The following is a 21,685-nucleotide window of genomic DNA, read 5'->3' on the forward strand; positions in this document are numbered from 1 at the left end:
ATATTTCTTCATAAAATAAAGTTTTGAATTCTAGCATACACTGTAATCAGACTGTAATGCAGTTTACCTAAATAAGAGAAAATCATTCAGGTAACCTTCTTCTAAGCTCCAATAAATAGGGGAAAGTAAAAGAAGTAAAATGAAGTGATCAAAGGAGACATGAAAGTAAGATTTGATAGCAATTATCACTCTTCAGTTTGTTAATCAATGAACCTTCGAATGCCTTGATTCTTGGACTCAGGTGTGATCGTTTATTCATCGATGACTCTTCCGTAGTGTAGCAAAAATTTTGGAGAATAGGCCAGGCTTTCTTTGAACCTGAGAGAAAGAAAGTTAGTGTTTTCTTATAAAACAGTGATTTCTCAAAAAGCCAGAGTTGTATATTACTCCCTCCGTTTCAATTTGTTTGTCTTACTTTCCTTATTATTCCGTTCTCTTTCCATTTTTCGTAACTCTTTCATTCTAACTTTCCACGTAACATGTTTAAGACCACAAGATTAAAGGACATTTTAGTACATTCTACATATCTTTAGTTTAAGTCCATAAGATTCAAAAGTCTTCTTTACTTTCTTAAACATCGTGTCAAGTCAAAACCAGACAAACATATTGAAACAGAGGGAGTATAACTAACTTTACAGTAAGTGACTTACCTGAAAACTTTTCACCATGGCTTTTATTTTATTGGTTTTAGAAGCCATATTTTTCTTCTTCTTGGATTTCTTATTCTGAGTCATGAATGACCTGAGGAACCTTGGCATTACAAATTTCCAGTTCCCCATACAAGCTGGTACACTTACATATTTTGGCTTGTTTTTCACTGCAACAATCTGGGGAAAAAGTACTTCCGAGGACAGTAAGAATCATTGCTCATACATAAATGTGTTAAAGATAGTTACAAATACTTTTATCGTACAACACGTTAAAATTCTTTATGCTGTCAGTGTAAATAAGTTAAATCCTTTAGCGAATGCATATATTAGTAAGATAAGAAGTTTAGAACCTGAGAATTCTGTCTTTGGACTTGCTGTGGAACTAATGGTGTTGATGGCTTTGATTGATGATTCGAAGCTCGAAGATTTCTTGAGTATTCAAGAAGTTGAGCTTTTCTATTGTATCCTCCACCATTTGCAACATGTCTAACATGAAGATGTTGATGTTGATAGTGATGAAATTTGTTGTTTGTTGAATTGCTTCTCCTTCTTCTTGGACTCTCTACAAGAACAGCTACATATACAGTCCTTTCTCTCAAATATGTTACCTAAACAATCCACAAAGAAAGAATTAAGCATCATTTTCTCAACAAAAAACTAAGGATGATCATATCACTAACCATTCTTGGCATTTTCTTTTTTATTGATATCGTTTGCCAGAACGAAGGGGTCTTTCTGTAGAAACCTCCACGAATACTTGTTTATCCGGTTCTCACAGCTGCTCTTTCCACACCTCTGGATATTGAGGGGAGTGAAAGAAGTATAGGTGAAATTTTTGGTGTAAAAGGTAGAAAAATGAAATAGGAAAATGTTGATTGATTTGTTTATAGAAAGTGGAATGCAGGCCTAAAGAAGAAAGATAATTAAGTCTTAATTCATTGTTAATATCGTAACCGAATAATATTAAAATAATTAAGGAAAGGTCCTTCCAAATATGAAATGTAAATTATGATTAAGATATATAATTTTAAAAAGTAAACAATGAATTCTACTTTGAAAAGGATGTACCACTATTTTGTTATTGCTTTATGTTTACTTTTCTTTCTCCATTTGTCTTTATCATTTGGTTGATGATAAAGTAGAAAATGGTGTGTTTATATGGTTAGTTAATAGGGACATTTAAATCATTAAACTTGATGAATCACGTAGAAGCGTCACTCTCGAATGAGCTCTGCAATACGCAATTCAAATTTAATATGAGTTTCAATACGAACTCTGATATAACATATAGTAACAAATTGGAATATTTTTACTTAAAATTTTGTCCAATGATAATTAAGAGCTAATTGTAGGTAACAATCTACAATGAACATGGACAGGTAACTTGAGAAGGTGGATAATTAATCTATTGTAACTGATAAATAAAATTTTAATTTAATTTACCAGGACTATACATGCTTAGACAAAAAGATAATTAATGCAATATTTAGAAAGCACAACTTTTTTTGCAATTAGTGTCCTTAGTATGTTATCTTGAAGAAGTATTTCAAATTTCTCAAAAAAAATTGAATATTCACAAAAAGATCAAGACATTAAATATTGTTTTTCTCAAAGTCAAGTGTTTTCGACGTTTTTGATAATCAACTATTTCACAAGTTCGTTCATATCATCATACGTTCAAGATAACAAATATTTTTATTAATAAAATCTCTATTTCATCATATTTCATTTGTGATAGCAATCAATTTCATCACTTTAAAATTTGTTAGAAATTTATTACAAACAGATCTCACTTGCAGCAAAACACAAATAGGGAAACTTTGGTCATCTATTAGACCCCACTATACCAACCAATGGTTGGTAAACAATCTTCTATAAACTGCTAAGAATAGAATGAAAATCCACTTGGGATACCTTTGATTGTTACATGTTAATCTTGATCATTATTCAACCTTTGGAAATCTCCTCTAAGCTTACACTACATTTCCCTTTACACAGAATTTATATCTGTTGAACATCTTTTTACATATTACCAACTTCCTCATATGTTAACTTAGCCATCAAAATCTTCCTCACCATCCAAACTTATGATTTATAATTGATGAAGAAATAACAACAGCATACCCAATGAAATTCTATAAAATGGGATTTGAAGAAGATAGAGTAAGCAGTATTTACCACTATTTCTATGAGGTAGAGAAGTTGTTTCCGAAAGATCTTCGACTCAAGCAAATCAAAATAGAAATAAAACGAATAAAAGGTAGTATGGAGAACCATGATAACAAATAGCAAAGCAATAACTATATGCAAGGAACCGTAACAATAACAAGAAGGTGCGGTCACCTAAACATAATAAATATCAGATGATATAGACCAAAGACTACACGAATAGGCTAATACTACACCAACATGGTGCTGTTTACTACCACCGGCCCAATACATGAAAAAGCTAGTAATAGGACAACTCTTAACTACCTATTAACCTTCTACCCTTATCCGCGACCTCTATACCCTCTGATCTACGGTAAGCTGAACATGCACTATATCGTGTCTAATCACCTCCCCCCCCCCAAATACTTCTCCGGCCTACCTTTGTCTCTTCTCAACCCCACTATATCCAACATCTCACACCTCCTCATTGGGGCATCTACACATCTCCTCTTCACGTTCCCAAACCATCTCAGTCTTCCTTCTCTCAACTTGTCCACCACAGAGGTCACTCTCACTTTGTTCCATATATCCTCATTCCTAATCCTATCACTCCTAGTATGCCAACACATTCATCTCACCATCCTCATTTCCGCTACTTGCATCTTTTGAACCTTTAGAGTTCTTGATTGGCCAACACTCCGCCCGATATAACAAAACCAGTTATAATTGATGAAGAAGATGATTCTAAAGCAATTGCTAGTGCTTTTTTCCCCTTCCTTTTTTTTTTTTGTGCTTAATTCAAGGGCACCTGGGGGAGTCCACTGCAAACTTACCTTTTGCAAATATGAACCTATCTTGTTCCAAACCTGAGTAATGCCTCAAACACTAAAGAAGAATAGAGATACAGTATCTACAAAAAGGCTTCAGAGTTTGAAGCATGACTCAGCAATCTGACAAAATAATATCATAGATCAGCTAAGAGATTGTTTACTACAGAAAAAAAGAGAACATATTTTACTGTCAAACAACAAAATAAGAAAGGAAAGAAGATACATTTAGAACTAAACAAAATGGTGAATACAGATTTTAGGCTCTCTTTTGACTAGCATTGTGTCATCACCTAATCGCAATCTTCCAAATATATGAAAATCAAAGCTTAAGTGAGAAATGTGCTCAAGAGTCCTTTGAACTGCTTGAGTTCTCGTCTTGCCAAGACGCTTGCCATTGCTTGTCATAAAAAGTAGACTCATCCACCAACTTTTTGAGTGTTTCTATATCCTCATTCTTGCGTATCAGAAGCACACCGGCCACAGCTACAAACAATAGTGTTTTGCAAAAGAAGTTGCCCATTTGGTCAACAAGGCCTACACCAGTCAAGCTATCCACAAAATAGGCCATAAAGAAACCAACCATTGCAGCACGACCTGCATAAGATTTACAAGCTCTATTAGTTCTGTTCAGTAAAGATATATCTAGAGGTTCGTACTTGAGAACTGGAAAAAAACTGCTGGAAATAGGGTATGAGCAAACCATTGAGAAGTTCAGCTTCAGGGAGATGGAATCTCTTCATCCATGCCCACCAAGGAATAATGGAAGTGTCAAAAAGCACAGGTTCTTCATTACTTGATGACTCTGGGTTATCTTCCAACCATTTCCTTCTCCTAACCTCTGCAAATGAATAACCATTCGTTTGTTATTAAATCCAGCAATATCATATGAATGCCCCATAAAGGATGCCTAGAGTAGGTCATACGGATGATGTTCTCCACTCGAGCTAACACAAGTATGATTGGGAGACACATCTATTGTAACTTGTAAGTACACGACGAGGAAGAAGAAACATAAAGTTAAAAGCTTTACGGTGTATTACAGCTTTTGAGTCGAATGTTAACTGCTGCCTGACCATAAGACCATAACACCTCAATTCAAAATGAAATGAAGGAAAAACAACATGTAACCACATAGTTTGCTGGCTTAATTCATACACAAGATTCAAAATTCTTTCTTTATTTCTTAAACTCCGTAGCCATTCAAATTAAGACACTTAAATTGGGACGGAAGGAGTAGAGAGTTTTATCTCTAGGTTCCTCCTAGATTTTTTCAGTGTTCATCAGCTCCCCTGCTTATGGACTTAAGACAAAACTACAGTAACCCCTTCTTAGCAATGCATTTTTTTCTTCTTTGTATAGTCCAAATATCAGTATTAGACAAACTCTTCATGCTATTCAATTTAGGGGAAACGTTGTAGCTGCTAGAAGCTTCATCTGGAACAGCATTTGTGTGTAGCCAAACTGAAGTACAATTTTTGTAATCATAAATCACATAAATGAGCTAAAATAAAAGCATATCAAAAGAACACAAATCAAAATTAGTGGAAAGAAAGGTTTAATCAATTACCAGCATCGATAACAGAATCCCAATGGGTCTCTCCATCTTTCTGAAATTGCTTCAAATCCCAAGTCCCACCAACCCATCTCGGATCTTGAAACATCCTCACAGTCTCCAGTGCCGGAGCTCCGGCGGAGGCAACCGGCGGTGACCCATTAGAGCCTACAGAAGCCTCATTTGATTCCTCAACTTCCACAGCACCATCCTGAGCTTTTTCTTCGGGTATTTCCTGCTCTACAGCAACAGAAGAAGTAGAAACTACACCACCTGACCCATTATCAGTGGCCTTCGGAGAAACCAAGAAAGAGAAATGGGGTTTCTTGAAACTTATAGAAGGATAAGGTTTGGGGGTTAAGTGATGTTTTGAAGGGGAAAGAGTAGGGAAGTGAAGTGGTGGAGATGAGAATAAGGCCATTGACATTCTTGTGGCTGATTGAAGAAAGCTTAAGCAAAGAAAAAGAAGAGCTTTCAGGTCATGGCAAAGTGATCTTTCAACAATCCTTAGCCGCAGAAATGAGCAAATGATTTCTTGGCTGTTACTTACATATAAAAGTCTTAAATTAAACATTCCAGATTGACATACTATACGTGTCGTTAACTTTGTCTCAACTGATATTTATGCTCTAATTTTAAATATGCATAAATAGACTGTATTTTGAATGACATCAATTGATCAATTTTATACAAGTTTAGGTATTTATTTATGCATATTCAGAGTTGAATAACATAAATGACGATTAATGCTAAATTAAAAGACATATTTATGTATTATGTCTTTCAGATTAGTTATTCATTGTTATTGTTATCCTTCTCCATTATGCTTAGCATGGTTGCTTTACTCTTGTATTTTTTTTTCTATTTTATTATGTGTTTCTTGAGTCGAGGATATATCGAAAACAATCTCTCAACTTTTATAAGATAAAGAGTAAAGTTATGTAGACGCTACCTTTTTTAAACATCTCTTGTAGAATTATACTGAGTATATTAGTGTTGTTGTAGATTAGTTATTTAATTTGTAGTTTTGTACTTTTTCTTAACCTATTTGCAACTCTACATTTGCCTTGAAGACCAACTTTGTGTTGCTAAATAAAACTTTAAGTTTAAATTTTGTCACTTAAAATGTATAATTTTCTTATACTAATCAAGTTAAGTTAACCTACCATGTATAACTCTTAATATCAAATTTAATGCAAAAAAAACTAAGAAATCTAAAATAATCAACATCAAATTATAAAAATATTGTTAAGATCGTTTATATCGTTAATGTATAACTTGAACTCAATCAAATTTTGAGTATTTTAATCAACCTATAACCACCATACTTATGTCAATCTAGCAATGCTTTACAAAGCAATTAGTTCATCAATCGCTAAGTAATGCCAATGTATATTATTTACTCTCATTTGATATTATATAATCATATATAAACCAGTTAGCAACCTAATTAACCTAGCTAAATTATTAGGCTTAAGGATGAATTTCATTTTTTTCAAATTTGGACCACACAATGCTATTTGTTTCAACAAAAGTTAGGCAAAAAAAAGAGGTAAGGTTTGAGATATGGTAGGCCAGCACAGATTTAGCCCAACTTTACCCCATTGGCCCAACTAGATTACATGGCAGCCTAGTTTAATTGTGCTATTGCCAAGGCTTTTACTTCAAGCTCAATGCCATTTTGATTCATAGGGGTTATTAATTTTGTATTTGATTTTTAAAAATGTCATATTAAGATCAAATTAATTAAATTTGGTATGATCTGATATTTTTTTCTTTTTGTCATCGGTTTCAATTTACAACACAATAAAAAGGTGTATAAATGATTTTTATAGGTTGTGGTGAATATAAGAGTCGTATTAAGTGAAATATCGATGCCTATGACTGGAGTGTTCACGGTTTGGATAAAAATCGATCCAAACCAAATCAAACCGATTAAATGAATCGATTTTATTTAGGGTTTGGTTTTAGATGTTTAAAAAATCGATAATATTTGGTTTGGTTATGATTTTGTTCGAAAATAATCGAAGAAATAACCAAATCAAACCGATAAATAATATACATAAATTTTATTATTATACATACATAATATATTATTTTTATAAACAACTTTAAAGATCTTATATATGTATTCATCAAAATTTATTTATAATTTACTTATGAAAGTAAAAATGTTCGAGGTGAGAACATTTATCTTATTTGTTTCATGTATATGAGTGTTTATGACAATTCTTTGTGGGATTGAAAATGTCAATGTCTCTTCCTTCAAGGCCAAAAATAGTGAATTCTGAAGCTTTATTCATAGTAAATTCAATGATCGAAAATTTTGTAATGTCAATCATTTTAACTATTTTTCATTTTGAATGGATTATTGTCACTTTTTTGACGTTTTGAATCAATTATTTCTTTTAATTTTATGTATATGGTTAATAATCGAATAATCGAAACCGATAACAACCAACCTATATTATATTAGGTTTGGTTTGATTTTGATAATTTTAAAACCGATTAAATTGATTTGATTTTGACCAGTAACCGACCCGTAAACACCCCTACGACGGACTATGACTAGAGGTGTTTAGGTAAGATCAAAAGTCAAATTAAATTAAAATCCTATTAAACCTATGAAAGAAATTAACTTATGGTTTGAATAATATTTATCATTTTCTTAATAAATGAATAATATTTTGAGTCAAATGATTGTCCATATATAAAGATAAAGATAGGAAATATAAATAGTGTTAATAGTTCAATCCTCAAGCGTCTAAAACATGATTTATAGATTGCCTAGACCATAAACAAAAAATTATTCGCGAGATTTACAAAATCCCTTGAAAATAATGATATTAAACTGTTGACATCATTTTTTCTCATAAGTAAAATTTTAAGTTTGTCAGTTTTATTTCATAGGCAAAATGTTTTTAAAAAATTATCTTAAAATTTCGCCAATGAAATAAACGGAGATTAAAAGTTCAAGAACATCTATTTGGGTCATTGAGTGTAATAATTGGATCGGCCCATCAATATCATGATCATGGGCTTTAAAAACGAGTCGGGTTAACCCGAGTCTTCATCAATTCAATCCCCACTCCCTAATCCAATCCTTCACTCTTCACTCTCTTTGAGTTTCAAACACAATGGAAGCTGTCACTATTGCTTCCCATTTCTCACCGGCTACCGGAATCCGGCTATCATCTCCGGCGAGTTGCCGTGCCTCAGCTCCCAAACGGAATCTCAGATTTTCTCCTTCTACGAAATCTTCTCTATCGACGAGCTTTATCTCCCCATTCGTCGGCGGCAGTCTATTCTCGGACTTATCGGGTCAGAGAATTCGACCCGATTCTCTTTACCCTTCTTCCTCAACTGGCTTTATCCCCAAACGTGCCGTTGTCACTATGGTAACGACTTATTTTGACTTCTAATTTTGTTCTGTTGTTTCTACTTTAAACTCAAATTAGTGGTTGAGGCATAGATAAATATATTTTTTAGATACTTAAAGATGATAACTTTAGCATGATATGTTACTTATGGGAAAGCTCTGCTGTGATGATAGGTTTATGGGTATCACACATTAGTTGATGCTACATAGTAAGGAGGGTATGAATAATGGTATGTCTATCATAGTGCAGGGATTACACTATGTAATTATGTGTTAATAGAGAAAGAAAAGACAGACTCAGGAGATCATTTTTCAAAATTAGTTCAGTAAGTAGTGTGGACATTCGGGTGAAATTGAGGATTTTGTAGGTGGTCCAAGCTACCTAAGTCATGCTGAGTAGAGTTACATAGTACTAATGTAGTTGTGCTGGTGGGAGGTAGTATGTACCCTGTGCAATAGTTGAGGTGATCACTAGCTGACTGGGCACCAACGTTATAGGAAAAAAAGAATAGTATAGAAACTTATAACTCATCTGCCCTCAGTTGTTGGATATGATAGCCTCTGCAAGAGAATGTTGGCAGGCACTTAGCAGTTTGTGTCTCAAACCAAAAGGAAAATGCTTGGTTGGTTTTGTAGAAACTGTTGACTCGAAACTATAATAATTCATGTGATTTGGTTTCTGTGTCATATTTATCATAGTAACCTGAGAAGGTTTTGTACTTCTGTAAAGTGGATTGTGATAATCTGTGTAGAAATATCAAAAGAGGCCACCATTTTAAGACATCCAAGAAGTAAACTAAACATTGTAAGAAAATGGTAACTGAGCTAACTTCACAATACATATATAAGTTCAGATGTTTTTGCATATGTTAAAGTATCCAAAACATGAATTAGTCAACTAGGAAACTGAAATCATCATACCGGATGACAAGAGCTACAGCTTTGTTTTTTCCTTCTTTTTTTTTGTAAATACATAGGATGGTTTTGTTTGAATAATTGAATTTAGATGCTAAGCCGCCAAGTGAACTGTAAACACCCAAGAATGTGTCAAAGGGCTTTATGGGTTATGGAGAGGGAGTTTAGTTGCTTAAATTAAATCAATAGTCCATATATAAAAGGAAGAAGTTAATAGTTAGTTCTTTCTTTTGAGAGATTTGGACTCTGGATATCATGGATGAGTGGTTAAGCTCCAAAGCTATATTATGCTATTGTATGGATTCAATCATGTGGTGCTCTTTTGATGAAGAAGGGATAATCAGAAGTCATTCTAAATCAGGTTTAGAAGATGATAGTAGGTGATGGGAGTTCCCATCATCTGGGACGTAATCATTTAGAAAACATCCAATTGTTGTGTGACAACTCTTCCAACTGGTAACTGTTATTGCCAAACTAAACTCCAAACTTTGCAGTTATGGTTCAGCAGCTTTATATAACTTTAGGCAGTTCAAAGATTAAAATGGTCAGGAAACATGGACCAAATGGTCATGCCACGAAGTATCAAGCTTGCTCTGCTGTCCCTAATTGCATATTTTGGAATGCTAGGAATGAGAGAAACAATAGGTGCTTTAGTGATAGGGAGGGACAACATTTCAATTGTAAAGGCCAGAGATGTTTAAACGTCTCTATATGTGGAGTAAGAAGAGTAGTGTTTCTGATTGGACTCGCTGTTACATTTTATGCAGTCCTTAATTCTATAAAAGGATTCTCTATTTGTAGTTGTAAATTTGCAGTACCTTCTTGGTTCTATTTAATAAAATTCTTACATTTTCATCCATAAAAAATACAAAAAATATTAACATAGTCAGACTCAGGCCTAGTCCATTTGATCATGAAGAGTTTTAAGTAGCTGTAAGGCCTGAATAATCCTTGTAAAGCTTGCATCTTCTTGATGCCTTGAAATGAATCTACTTACTTCATCAAAAAAAAAAAAAGGCCTGAATAAAATACATAATTGATGAGTTTGATGAAAGAAGATGTACAGGAGAAAAAACAAATAGGACTAGGATAAAGCAGAACAAAACTTGGAACAGTTTTACGTGACTGCGATTGCTTATTTAGGAACTCTCTTCAAACTGGTATGATGTCTTGGAAAAATGATCTGCAGTTCATCGGGTTAAATGTTTCTTACCACTGGAAATTTGTTAGACGGTAAGTCTGATGACATAGGAGAAAAAGGCTATTTTCATAAACTGCTGATGATAGTCTCTATTAACATAAAGATTTTGGGTCATTAGAATAGGAAGTAGTGGAGGCAGCGAGCTTGGAGGAAGTATTCTTGCAAGTGTTATCAGTTGATACGTTATTATCACAAACTTTTGTATGTATGCCTACAGATCTAAAAGAAAAAAAGAACACTTCTGTATGTTCCGTTTTATCCTCATTAATTTGATGGAATTTGAATGGAAAGTAGTATCAGTATTTTCTACTGACTTTAATGCTCTAACCATGTCCACGTTATTGTTGCCAGGTTATTCCTTTCTCAGGGGACCCATCGCAGGAACATCCTCCAGATTTAGCATCTTACTTGTTTAAGAATCGAATCGTTTACTTGGGCATGTCTCTAGTTCCATCAGTGACGGAATTGATTCTAGCTGAATTTCTTTACCTTCAGTATGAGGATGAGGATAAGCCAATCTATCTTTATATAAATTCTACTGGGACTACCAAGGTTAAAAATGGTTGCTTTCTTTCTATTTGTGTTGTATTTTTTTATCATCTCATGTCCTTGATTTCCTGGTCAAATGTTTAGCTGGTTGTATTGGAGTTTTTTCTTCACTAATTTTCTAATCACTACTTTTTCGAATGAGATAGCTTTATAAAAAAGGTTGAAGTTTGGTCTAAATGTAGCAAATGAAGAGTAGTTTTCAATCTTCATTTCATTTAATAGGTGCTACTCTGAGGTTCTTCTGTAGGTATTGCTTGCTAGAGGATAAACTCGAACGGGTTAAAATTTATTGCTACAGGCACTGTGCGTCTATGTCAGCGGGTGCGTGTCGGAATCTCCAAAGGTAGTGTATTTTTGGAGAATCCGTGTAGCTGTGACATCGAAAGTGAAGAGTCTACGCAACTTAGCTGTTTGTGATCTATGTTATGATCATGTTTAGAAACAACTAAAACAGTGCGGCTGTGGCATTGAAAGTGAAGAGTCCACACAACTTAGCTGTATGTGATCTATGTTATGATCATGTTTAGAAACAACTAAAACCCCTTTGTTTTACCAATTTGACCCTTGTATTCTTCCAACTTGAAGTAAGTTGAGTATGATATTGACAATTCATTTGAAAGCCACTCTTGATGCATTTCTAGTTTCAGAAATGCACTATACGGGCAGTTCTATGAATGTAAATTGCTGTCTCCTTCGTTTCTCTGGAAGCACATTTTGAGATCCTTACATTTCAGCTGTTGTAAGCTCAGTTTGAGTTTCTACTAGGCTTAGTTTGAACCTTGTTTACTTTTGATTACATATAATGCAGATATGTTTTTATCATACTTCTAGATAATTTTCTATTTTACAGGGTGGTGAAAAGTTGGGTTATGAGACAGAGGCGTTTGCTGTATATGACGTTATGAGGTTACATATCGATTATCTATCCATTTTGCTCATTTAAGTAATGTTTGAAGACGTCTGTTTAGTGTTGTTTTTTGTTTTTCTTTTACTAATTTGTTTTTCTGGTAGTGATTCTATGATAAAAGACCGGAATGATAAGATTTTTGTGTAGATAGAATTTTGATTCTTCAACAAGATAGATTCAGAATAGATCCTTGAAGTTTGGTTGTTATTTTGGAATCTTCAGTCATTCCTAATATATCTTTACCAGAAAAAAAAATGTAAAAGTGTTTCGACCTTGGTAAGGCTCTCTCAAGTTATTAGTTGAGGTGATGAAGGTGCACCGGAAATGAGAAAGCTGTGATAGGTTGATCTGCAGAGAAGTATGGTTCTGTTTGTTTGTTCAGAAGTATATTGGGACAGAGGAACGGAGCCATAGTGCTCGCTTTCATTCCATATTCTAGCTGTTCTAATAAATTACATGACAAGATGCAACTAGAGAACGCAATGTAAAGTTATTTTGGCAGCTGAATTTGTAGGATTAGAAACTGGATAATTTATTCAAGTAAATAGGAGTGCAACATAATTTTGCTCATCAAAAATTGGATATTCAGAACAAGAGTGTGGATGGTTTAAACCCAAGTGTTGTAGTATATTAGCAGTGTGTTGCAATACAAAATGTAGGTCTCCAGTTGATATGAGCAATTGCCTTCCTGTGTTTCCTATTTTGCTGCTTTCACAATTCACTAGACGTTTGAGTGTTCCTTGCTTGAACCAAAATGTAACCTTAGACTCTTCTGTTCATACTAAACTATTTGTTTATCGGAACTTATAATTTGTATTAGCCATTATTGAAATCCTTTTATTTAGCTAAGGTTTGTATTAAGGATCTAAAATGAATGAACAAAGTTGTCCGTTCTGTAACAGTTAAGTTTTTTAGATGAGGTGGTTCACACAGTTCAACACAGTTTTTAAAACAAGCAATGGTCCTTGGTTTGAGTCTCCCCATCCATCAAAAAATATTTTCACTTGCTTAACCTATGAAAAAGAACCATGCTGTGTGTGAGAGGGCATGCCAGACCTAAAATATATGAAGTGTCCAATCTCTAACATATTAAGCTTATAGATGCAGCAGTGCCCACAATTCAACATTTTGTGTAGATGTTTCTCAGCAATTTAATAAGTAATATTGTTTTTCTCGATCAAGTAATAATTTTCATATATTTAATACTAAGTAATATTGTGTAAAAACTAAAAATGGATTTTAAATTACAACAATGGTTGATATAACGACTTATTTATATAGATTATTTATAGGTGTTCTCAGTATCAACACTTTCTGAAATTTATGCTCTCATGCCCTTGTTTCCGCTACACTTGAGGAACTTAATTATATAATTGTTCTTTTGGGACTCCTTTGTTTCTTTTAGTAATCTGCAACAGACACCTTTACTTTTTGCTGCAGTTACGTCAAGCCACCTATATTTACTCTCTGTGTTGGGAATGCATGGGGAGAAGCTGCCTTGCTTTTAGCAGCTGGTGCAAAAGGAAATCGTGCTGCACTGCCCTCATCTACAATTATGATTAAGCAGGTCATTTGGAGGCCTTTTGTGTTTCCGTCTTCCTTTCTCCCTGTTTACTCCCATTTCTTGTTTATATCATCTAATAAAATATTCTCTGTAACCTGGGTCGAGCTCGTTGCACAGGATTGCCTAGTGCGGGTTACCTCTCTTATGTGGTTTGCGAGCTATTGCATAGGAGCGGGGGTTTTACCTTGTGTGCACCCAAAGGGTAGCGACTACGGGTATCCCTTGTCACAAAAAAAATAAAAAAATATTCTCTGTGACCTGTCCCTGAGTTCCTCTAAAAAATTCCAATCTTGCAAACACAGAACCATGATATTAAAGATAGAATTGCTAATGCATATATATCTTTGCAGCCAATTGCTCAGTTTCAGGGTCAAGCAACAGATGTTGAGCTCATGCGGAAAGAAGTAAATAATGTCAAAGCGGAATTGGTAATCCTTATAATTTCTGTTAAGCTTAGTGTTTGCTTACCGTGACAAAAGTTCAAGGGACAACTTTGCTTTTAAAGATGTTCATTTTCTGCTTTGCGATACACATTTCTGAAGGATCAAAGATGAGCACTATATTAATTAGCCTGATTTTCTAACTTCACACATTTATTTTTAAGGTGAAATTGTATTCAAAGAATACTGGAAAATCACCTGAGGAGATTGAAGAAGACATAAGACGTCCAAAATACTTTAGTCCTAGTGAAGCAGTAGAATATGGAATTATTGATAAGGTATCTCTATGAAGTAACTAAAAACTTTTCAACTTGTTTCCTGATATTAAAGGACCTGCAGTTCATATTGTAACTTAAATGTCTATAGGTTCTATACAATGAGAGGGGAAATAAAGATAGAGGAATTGTATCTGATCTGAAGAAGGCCCAACTTATCTGAAAGGAGTCAAAAATCTCATCAGCCATGAAACCACAGGGATTGAGGTAAGCTTCACTTAGCTAATATTAGTTTTGCTTTGCAAAGTAAGCAATCTCAAATATGAAAATTCATTTCTAGGCCCAGGGTGGCATTTGGCATCTACCTTTCACCGGCAATTCATCAACAAGGCTATTTCTCACCATGAACGCTCCCTTTAATCTACAGATTGCCTCAAACTTTATTAGAGGCCACCAGTTGGGACAGCTATTGTACTTGTTTTATACAGATCCTAGTCAGTTAGATTCTGCATTCTGTGTTGGCTCAACGGAGTAGCTTATAGAACACGTGTAAAGTTTGCAACTATTTTAGAATGTTTAGTTCTTAAGATGTTCCAACATTTCAGTAAAATATTCTGACTGCAAGTCTTTACACCAAATTGTTAAGTGGAGATCTCAGAAAGGTGAAACAATTAGACCCAATATTTGCTTATTGAATGATGAAGCATCACAACTACTTAGTTCATCTTTCTTTTGTAACAATGAGTAGCAATAGTTTTGTTAGCGAAGAAACTGTGACCTTCACTCTGGACCTTTCCATCACTCCATGAAGTTCACATCCTCAATCAGACAGATGTTCGCATCTGCAAAAATCTTCATTCCTCTCCACCACTTTACTTGAGTGCTGATGGTTCCCATATTTATTTAACTGAATGATACACATTAGCTTGAGAAACTACATATTCTAGAACTGAAATTGATAGTTCTTTTCGTGGGCACCCCACCATTTCAATAATTGTCTCTCTTCTGGTGCAGAACTTGGGAAGTGAGACATCTGGAAGAGGGGAGTTGCTAGTTTAACTTGGTGGGGGATTTTATGCTTTACAACTTGCAACAACAACTTTTGATTGTTCCCTTTTTGTTGGTTGATAGTAGCTTCATAATTACAACTTTTCTCTCTTGACTTTTTCCTGTTTAAGCTTCTAATGTCATTACAGCTGACCCTCTCCATTTTTATTCTAAAAAGACAAGTGTATGAAGCAGATATTAAGTGATGACAGGTTGAATTTGAATTTTAACAACTGATGTCTCTAGCTCTACAAGTGTGTAGATTATTTTTCATAGTGGAATGGAGCCATTAATGTAAAGTGCAATTTTGCTCACCAGTTCAAGTCCATTAAGGTCACTGTCCAGCATTCTGGTATTCTGTTTGTTTACTCTTGGTATTTGCTATCAGTTTCTTGATCTATTTTTCTGTTTCATTTTTTCATATATGGTGCGAAAATACAGAGATTTCAGTTGCGAACTTATTATGTTAACTGTGATTTAATCCAAGAGTCTATCTCAAACAAGCTTCTCTTATCTCTACGAGGTAAGGTAAGGGACTACACTGAGTATGTTGTTGTGATTTTTTGCGTCTTTGAGAGGGTGGGTAATGTGATGGTTAACGTGCCTTTTGCGATCATATGGGCAATGGTAGGTGCTTGGCAATATATTGCAGACACCATTAACAAACTTAATAAGATTATCATTGAATGGCTTTGTTCAATTTTGTGATGGTAGGAAATTTGTTTGTTAGCTTAATTAACCTTTGTTATTTATTTGGTTTCAATACAACCACATTCCTTAAAGAGTTTTTTTTTTTTTTTAAAACTATTTCACCCCTATGATGCCTTAAAATATCTTTCTTTTTTTCCATTAAATGTCTACTTTATTTATGTGTCATCTTTTTGTAATTGAGGTGTTATAGTCTTCAAGAACAACTACTACTATGAGTAAAATGAAAAAAAAAAAGTAACTCTTTCAAGGACAAATATTTTGAAACAACTAATTTTAGAAATCATGACAGATAATTTGAAATGGAAAAATACCTATGGTGAGGCATTAATTGTCATTTAGACAACATGTGGCACAAAGTATTTTTATGTAATGTAATATAGGATCTTAAATTTAGAGATGCCACAATGAAATAATATCTAGGAGCCAAAACAAGACTTTAATAGCATTACTAGTATAAGTTGAGTGACCATTCAAACGTTCTAACTCAATTATGTGCTTTAGTATATCATCATAATTTATACATGGTAATCTCCAATTTCAAATATCATTGTACAATTGACAATGCATTGATTAGATGAAACACCAATCAAATAATAAAGCATTTGAAAACTCCAAGTGGATAACAAATATTGGAATTCACCTACCAATTAATCTTGATAGTAAATGTATACAATTAGGGCTCTTTCAAAAAGTATTTTTATTTTAACAAAACAAATAAGGTGCTTGAGTGCTTTTCCCCCAGATTTTGAGTCTGGTTTCATAATTTGTTATCAGATTCTACGTATAGTCACTGGATATGACTTAGAGCATTTACTTTATTTGATAACTTCTTAGTGCGTTTGAACCAAACATAGGGATATTCCAAGTTATCTTATTAACCCAATTGCTTTTATTGGTTAGTATTTCAATCATATATTCTGACCTGGCAACTTTATCCAATCTTGCATTAGTAAGCAAAATCTTGAGGGGTGTTTGGATTCCATCAAGGGTGTGTTCGCTACGAAAGAAAATATTTTCCATGAAAAATAACTTTTAGAAAATAAGTCGGTTTAGTACTACTTTTTTTGTAGTAAGTATTTATATATACTTTAGGCGAATACTACGGGAGATGAGAGTGGGGGTAGAGATGTGGGATGTAGGGGATGATGGCTATGGAGTGAAGATGAGGTGTTTTGGAGGACAGGGAGGACACAATCAATGTAGAATGTTAGAAGTAGAGTGCACTCATTTTATGTTGAAGCACTGTTAATGAAAAGAGATAATATATGACAATTTAGCTGCTAACGATAAATATATGAATGAACCAGTATAATATATGATAAAATCGAGCGATTTCAAATATATGAAGGCAAAATTTGATTTTTTTTCTTGTACTTAAAAGGAGTACTTCACCCATATTCACCATCATTGAAGATTTTGTATTTTCACCTTGAATTTCTAAGCAAGTATATATTTCACTTTTAAATTATTTAATTAAATGACTTGCACAAATTTTAAACAAATACTAGCTAGCTATGAGTGAAAGGATTTCGTGAGCAATCGTCATGATTACGTTTTTTCATAATGTAAATTAATTAGTACAAAATTTTATGACATAATCAAGTATTATGAATTAAATTTACAAAACAATAATATATTATCTTACGTTATACAAAGTCTATTTTCCAATTTTCCTTTTTATGATTTTTATTCCTTAGCCGCCACTCTACTGTTTTTAAGACACATAAGAGGATAAAGAGGAACAAAAATTCTACATATATAGTGGCCACTCTATATTTTTCTAACTAATCAATTCAATATAGTAGCTATCGCAACGATTTACGTTATATACGTTTGCAATATACATTTTATACTATATTTGGTCGCAACGGATCATCAAGAAGTGAAATAGGATGATTATAACTTCTTTATTATATTTGTAATATTTAAGAGGTCTCAAATTTGAACCAAAAACTTTTAATAAATAAATAACAACACACCCTTCTTTATAAATTGGTCGTCTATATATTGCTTTAATCAAAATTGATAAAACAAGTACATTTTAGATACCAGATGATTCATAAAAAAGAAGAGTATCATGGAGAATTTTCGTATGATAAGGTTATAAGAAGCATTATACACACATTAGACCTGGCGATTCCCTGCTCTTTGATTTGTGATTTATCGATTGCTAAATTAACGAAGAATATAACCTCTAAAATTTACTATTTAATCGATCAACATGAGATTCATCCTCTATTAGATCAAAGANGAGAGGTAACCCGCACTAGGCAAGCCCGGTGCGACAAGCTCGACCCAGAAGGCAAACCCCTTGCTTTCGCTGGGGAGGGGTTTCGAACTTGAGACCTCCAACATGGAAGTCCCAAGCCCAAACCACTGGGCCACCCCGAAGGGTGCGATTCCTTGCTCTTTGATTTGTGATTTATCGATTGCTAAATTAACGAAGAATATAACCTGTAAAATTTACTATTTAATCGATCAACATGAGATTCATCCTCTATTAGATCAAAGAGATTTTTTTAAAAAATCGGATTATCAAAAACATTAAATTGGTACAATGACATTGAACACTTAACTGATTTAAAATACTCAACGTGAAAGTGATTAAAAGTGATAATAAAATATTTTTACATTACAAAGAGTAAGCAAAGATATTTATTGTTGTCGATAGTGGAAATTAAAAATATTTAATTTTTAGTAGAGAATAATTATTTATCAAGCTTTCTATTATCTTTTTAATTATATCATAAAGTGTCATTAATTGGAGTAACGCGTGATTGAATTATATTATAAAGTGCCAAAAATAATGTACTTATCAAGTTTAATTAGTACTTAACCCCATCTTCCACTTGCTTAATTCCCTACTCCTCAGTGGAAGAAATCATGTAGAAATTTTTTAAAAAATTATTATATATACAAAAAAAAAGAGAGAATATTTTATATTTCTCTTAATGGCTGCTTTCTATAGTTCAAAAATTCAACTATATATATGGCCTTTACATTTAATCATTTCTCATCCACTTCTTGGAATCTTAACATTCCTTTTGAATAATTTCTTAGTAAGTTTGAAATTTTATCATAAGATATGGTTTTCAATAATAGCCATTGTATAATTTTTCTACTTGTGACAATTATAATTTATCCTGCAATTTGTTTTGGCCAAGAAGCAAATTCTCTTTACACTAGAGCTACTTATTATGGCAGCCCTGATTGCTATGGAACCCCTAGTATGTATAATTTTCCCCTCAATATTTTCATTTTTTTTCAATAAAAGGATGTGTCTACGCGCGATAGATATATACTTATACGTGTGTAGTCGTGGCAAATGGAATTGTCTAGATTGAGTTTGAACAGGTTAAAAATAGGTTGAAATGTTATGTTACGAAACCAAGTAATTACCAACATGCTCATATTAATTATAATGTTATACAATTTCGTTTTCTAATAGATCATATCGATCTTAAGCAGTATTTTATGTTAATTATGTTATGATATATTATAATTAAGGTTAATAATAAGGTAAATTAACCTTATTATTATTATTGTTGTAACCAAAAAAAAAAACAAAACAGGTGGAGCATGTGGATTTGGTGAATATGGAAGGAAAATTTATGATGGCAAAGTGAGTGGCGTCTCTAGGCTCTACAGGAATGGAACTGGATGTGGTGCTTGCTATCAGGTATAGTAATTATATTATAAAATACTTCCTCCGTTTCAATTTGTTTAAGACTATAACATTCAAAAATCTGCTTTATTATCTTAAATTTTGTGTCAAATTAAAATAGAACATTCAAATTAAAACGAAAAGAATACGTAGTAACTTTACTAAACATAATAACCCATTTAGCTAGTTTGAACTTCAAAAACTAAAAAGCAATGAAAATGACACCCACGTAACCATTTAAAAGTGTACCATAAATACAATAAATTATAGTTGAAAATTAAATGATAAAAATGAATAAATAATAATTTAGACTAATGCGCAGATATCTTACTCTCTTTGAGAAGATTCAAGTCCACTGCAACATTATAATCTACACCGATCCAGCAGTATATTTTTAAAAAGGTTTTTTCAGGATCTTAATGATTTTTTTTGAAAAAATTGAACCAAAAACATGATTTTTCTATCCATTTCCCGCTTCACCAACTCCCTGGAAAAAAACACATAGTGAAAAACAGATTCTCGTCAAAATAATGAAAAACCGCGCTTTTTAATACTTTTTGTAAACGTACTACAGGTTAGGTGCAAGGTACCAGGTCATTGCACAGATGAGGGTACAAAAATAGTAGTAACAGATCATGGTGAAGGTGACCATACAGATTTTATACTAAGTGTACGTGCTTATTCAGACATGGCTACCTCAGGAATGGCTAATCATTTGTTGGCTTATGGTGTTGTTGACGTTGAATATCGAAGGGTACCTTGTACGTACTATGGTTACAATTTAATGATTAAAGTTCATGAACATAGCAGATTTTGTAACTATTTGGCTATTGTACCAATTTATCAAAGTGGTGCATTTGACATTGAAGCTGTCGAGGTTTGGCAGGTACGTTTAGTTACAGACGCAAATTCAAAATTTAAATTCAATTCAGTATAATTTGAGTCATAAAATAAATATTGTGCGATATTAACTAGTTTATTGAATATTAAGAGTGTTTCAAGAGTCAAAGCCAGAATTTTCAAGAGAGTTTAAAATATAAAGAAGTAAGTAAACGCATGAAGTAGTCACAAATATATACTATATATATATAATTTTTCGACCAAGCTATTTAATTTCACTACATACCAAAGGGAGCAAAAATAATATTTTAGATCACCTATATATAAGTATATATTGGTAATTCTCTCTCATTATTTATTTAACTAGTGTGATTGCTAAAGTATTATCTAAATTATATATAGAGTTGATTTCTAAGCTGATTATTTAACTAATAGTTATAATCTCAAAAAACTACTTTCTTTGTTGAAAAAAATTAGATTCAAGAAGAAATATGACTTTCAGAGATAAGAACTATTAGTTGAGTAAAGATATGAGAAATCTATCCATAAAAGATTATATATATCTACACGTAACGTACTAACATTGCATATAAAGTGAAATTAGTAACCTGAAAAATAAGACGGGGATTGTATGTATGTATGTGTAGGCTGATTGCAAGGAATGGAGGGGTATGAGAAAGGCCTATGGAGCAGTATGGGACATGCCAAATCCACCAAAAGGATCACTCACTTTCAGAGTTCAAGTTAGTCTTAATGGGGAGGCAGCTAAATGGGTACAATTGGCTGATGTTTTACCTGATGAATGGAAGGCTGGCATTGCTTATGACACATACCTTATGCTAGACTAAATATGTTTATTTACTATGTTGTATAATCTCATGTGGTTTGCAAAGTGTTTTATTTGAAGATTTATCAAATAAACTATAGAAGATTAAGTAAATTTGTAATGTACTTGTAGGGTATGCATTGTGGTGAATTGTGTGTTTGATATAAATAAATAGTCATAAAGTTTATCATCGGTTTTCTTTCTCATTTATACAATGCATGTGTTTTACAATGATGCACAAATC

General features: G+C 33.1%; 5 protein-coding genes across 6 annotated transcripts in view; 3 read left to right on the plus strand and 2 right to left on the minus strand.

Moving 5' to 3' along the window:
- LOC125878333 (GTP-binding protein YPTM2) overlaps nt 1-21,685 on the plus strand; it is a 182,990-nt gene that overhangs the window by 11,865 nt on the left and 149,440 nt on the right. The window lies entirely within an intron of this gene.
- On the minus strand, nt 47-3,386 carry LOC125843143 (uncharacterized). The gene is made up of 4 exons (XM_049522367.1): nt 3,282-3,386; nt 1,001-1,258; nt 651-827; nt 47-318 (listed from the first exon to the last, which is right to left on the minus strand). The coding sequence occupies exons 1-4, from the start codon at nt 3,384-3,386 to the stop codon at nt 256-258; spliced, it is 603 nt and encodes a 200-aa protein (XP_049378324.1). The 3' UTR covers nt 47-255.
- On the minus strand, nt 3,746-5,756 carry LOC125878321 (light-harvesting complex-like protein 3 isotype 2, chloroplastic). The gene is made up of 3 exons (XM_049559548.1): nt 5,199-5,756; nt 4,332-4,469; nt 3,746-4,225 (listed from the first exon to the last, which is right to left on the minus strand). The coding sequence occupies exons 1-3, from the start codon at nt 5,608-5,610 to the stop codon at nt 3,975-3,977; spliced, it is 801 nt and encodes a 266-aa protein (XP_049415505.1). The 5' UTR covers nt 5,611-5,756; the 3' UTR covers nt 3,746-3,974.
- LOC125878320 (ATP-dependent Clp protease proteolytic subunit-related protein 4, chloroplastic) lies at nt 8,277-15,714 on the plus strand. 2 transcript variants are annotated; one of them, XM_049559547.1, is made up of 8 exons: nt 8,277-8,581; nt 11,030-11,230; nt 12,078-12,133; nt 13,575-13,701; nt 14,049-14,126; nt 14,303-14,416; nt 14,505-14,620; nt 15,368-15,714. In XM_049559547.1, the coding sequence occupies exons 1-7, from the start codon at nt 8,321-8,323 to the stop codon at nt 14,574-14,576; spliced, it is 909 nt and encodes a 302-aa protein (XP_049415504.1). In that variant the 5' UTR covers nt 8,277-8,320; the 3' UTR covers nt 14,577-14,620; nt 15,368-15,714. The 2 variants fall into 2 exon arrangements, with proteins under 2 accessions (XP_049415504.1, XP_049415503.1); XM_049559546.1 differs by lacking the exon at nt 15,368-15,714 and adding an exon at nt 14,694-15,077.
- LOC125878322 (expansin-like B1) lies at nt 19,122-21,628 on the plus strand. Its single transcript, XM_049559550.1, has 4 exons — nt 19,122-19,338; nt 19,684-19,790; nt 20,350-20,661; nt 21,263-21,628. The coding sequence occupies exons 1-4, from the start codon at nt 19,197-19,199 to the stop codon at nt 21,461-21,463; spliced, it is 762 nt and encodes a 253-aa protein (XP_049415507.1). The 5' UTR covers nt 19,122-19,196; the 3' UTR covers nt 21,464-21,628.

The sequence above is a fragment of the Solanum stenotomum genome, chromosome 10 (assembly GCF_019186545.1).
Source record: "Solanum stenotomum isolate F172 chromosome 10, ASM1918654v1, whole genome shotgun sequence".
NCBI classification, from domain to species: Eukaryota; Viridiplantae; Streptophyta; class Magnoliopsida; order Solanales; family Solanaceae; genus Solanum; species Solanum stenotomum.

What these genes read in the sequence shown, in the direction of transcription:
- LOC125878320 (XM_049559547.1), top strand. Translation starts at nt 8,321, where the DNA reads ATGGAAGCTGTCACTATTGCTTCCCATTTCTCACCGGCTACCGGAATC. An exon ending in GCTGTATATGACGTTATGAG is followed by an intron (nt 12,134 to 13,574) that starts GTTACATATCGA and finishes TTTTTGCTGCAG; the next exon opens with TTACGTCAAGCCACCTATAT. An exon ending in AATATGGAATTATTGATAAG is followed by an intron (nt 14,417 to 14,504) that starts GTATCTCTATGA and finishes AAATGTCTATAG; the next exon opens with GTTCTATACAATGAGAGGGG.
- LOC125843143 (XM_049522367.1), bottom strand. Translation starts at nt 3,386, where the DNA reads ATGGAACAAAGTGAGAGTGACCTCTGTGGTGGACAAGTTGAGAGAAGG. An exon ending in GTAGATGCCCCAATGAGGAG is followed by an intron (nt 1,259 to 3,281) that starts GTGTGAGATGTT and finishes TGGATTGTTTAG; the next exon opens with GTAACATATTTGAGAGAAAG. An exon ending in CCATGGTGAAAAGTTTTCAG is followed by an intron (nt 319 to 650) that starts GTAAGTCACTTA and finishes TCTTTCTCTCAG; the next exon opens with GTTCAAAGAAAGCCTGGCCT.
- LOC125878322 (XM_049559550.1), top strand. Translation starts at nt 19,197, where the DNA reads ATGGTTTTCAATAATAGCCATTGTATAATTTTTCTACTTGTGACAATT. An exon ending in GATGTGGTGCTTGCTATCAG is followed by an intron (nt 19,791 to 20,349) that starts GTATAGTAATTA and finishes AACGTACTACAG; the next exon opens with GTTAGGTGCAAGGTACCAGG. An exon ending in AAGCTGTCGAGGTTTGGCAG is followed by an intron (nt 20,662 to 21,262) that starts GTACGTTTAGTT and finishes ATGTATGTGTAG; the next exon opens with GCTGATTGCAAGGAATGGAG.
- LOC125878321 (XM_049559548.1), bottom strand. Translation starts at nt 5,610, where the DNA reads ATGTCAATGGCCTTATTCTCATCTCCACCACTTCACTTCCCTACTCTT. An exon ending in GGATTCTGTTATCGATGCTG is followed by an intron (nt 4,470 to 5,198) that starts GTAATTGATTAA and finishes ATTCATTTGCAG; the next exon opens with AGGTTAGGAGAAGGAAATGG. An exon ending in TGAAGCTGAACTTCTCAATG is followed by an intron (nt 4,226 to 4,331) that starts GTTTGCTCATAC and finishes AATCTTATGCAG; the next exon opens with GTCGTGCTGCAATGGTTGGT.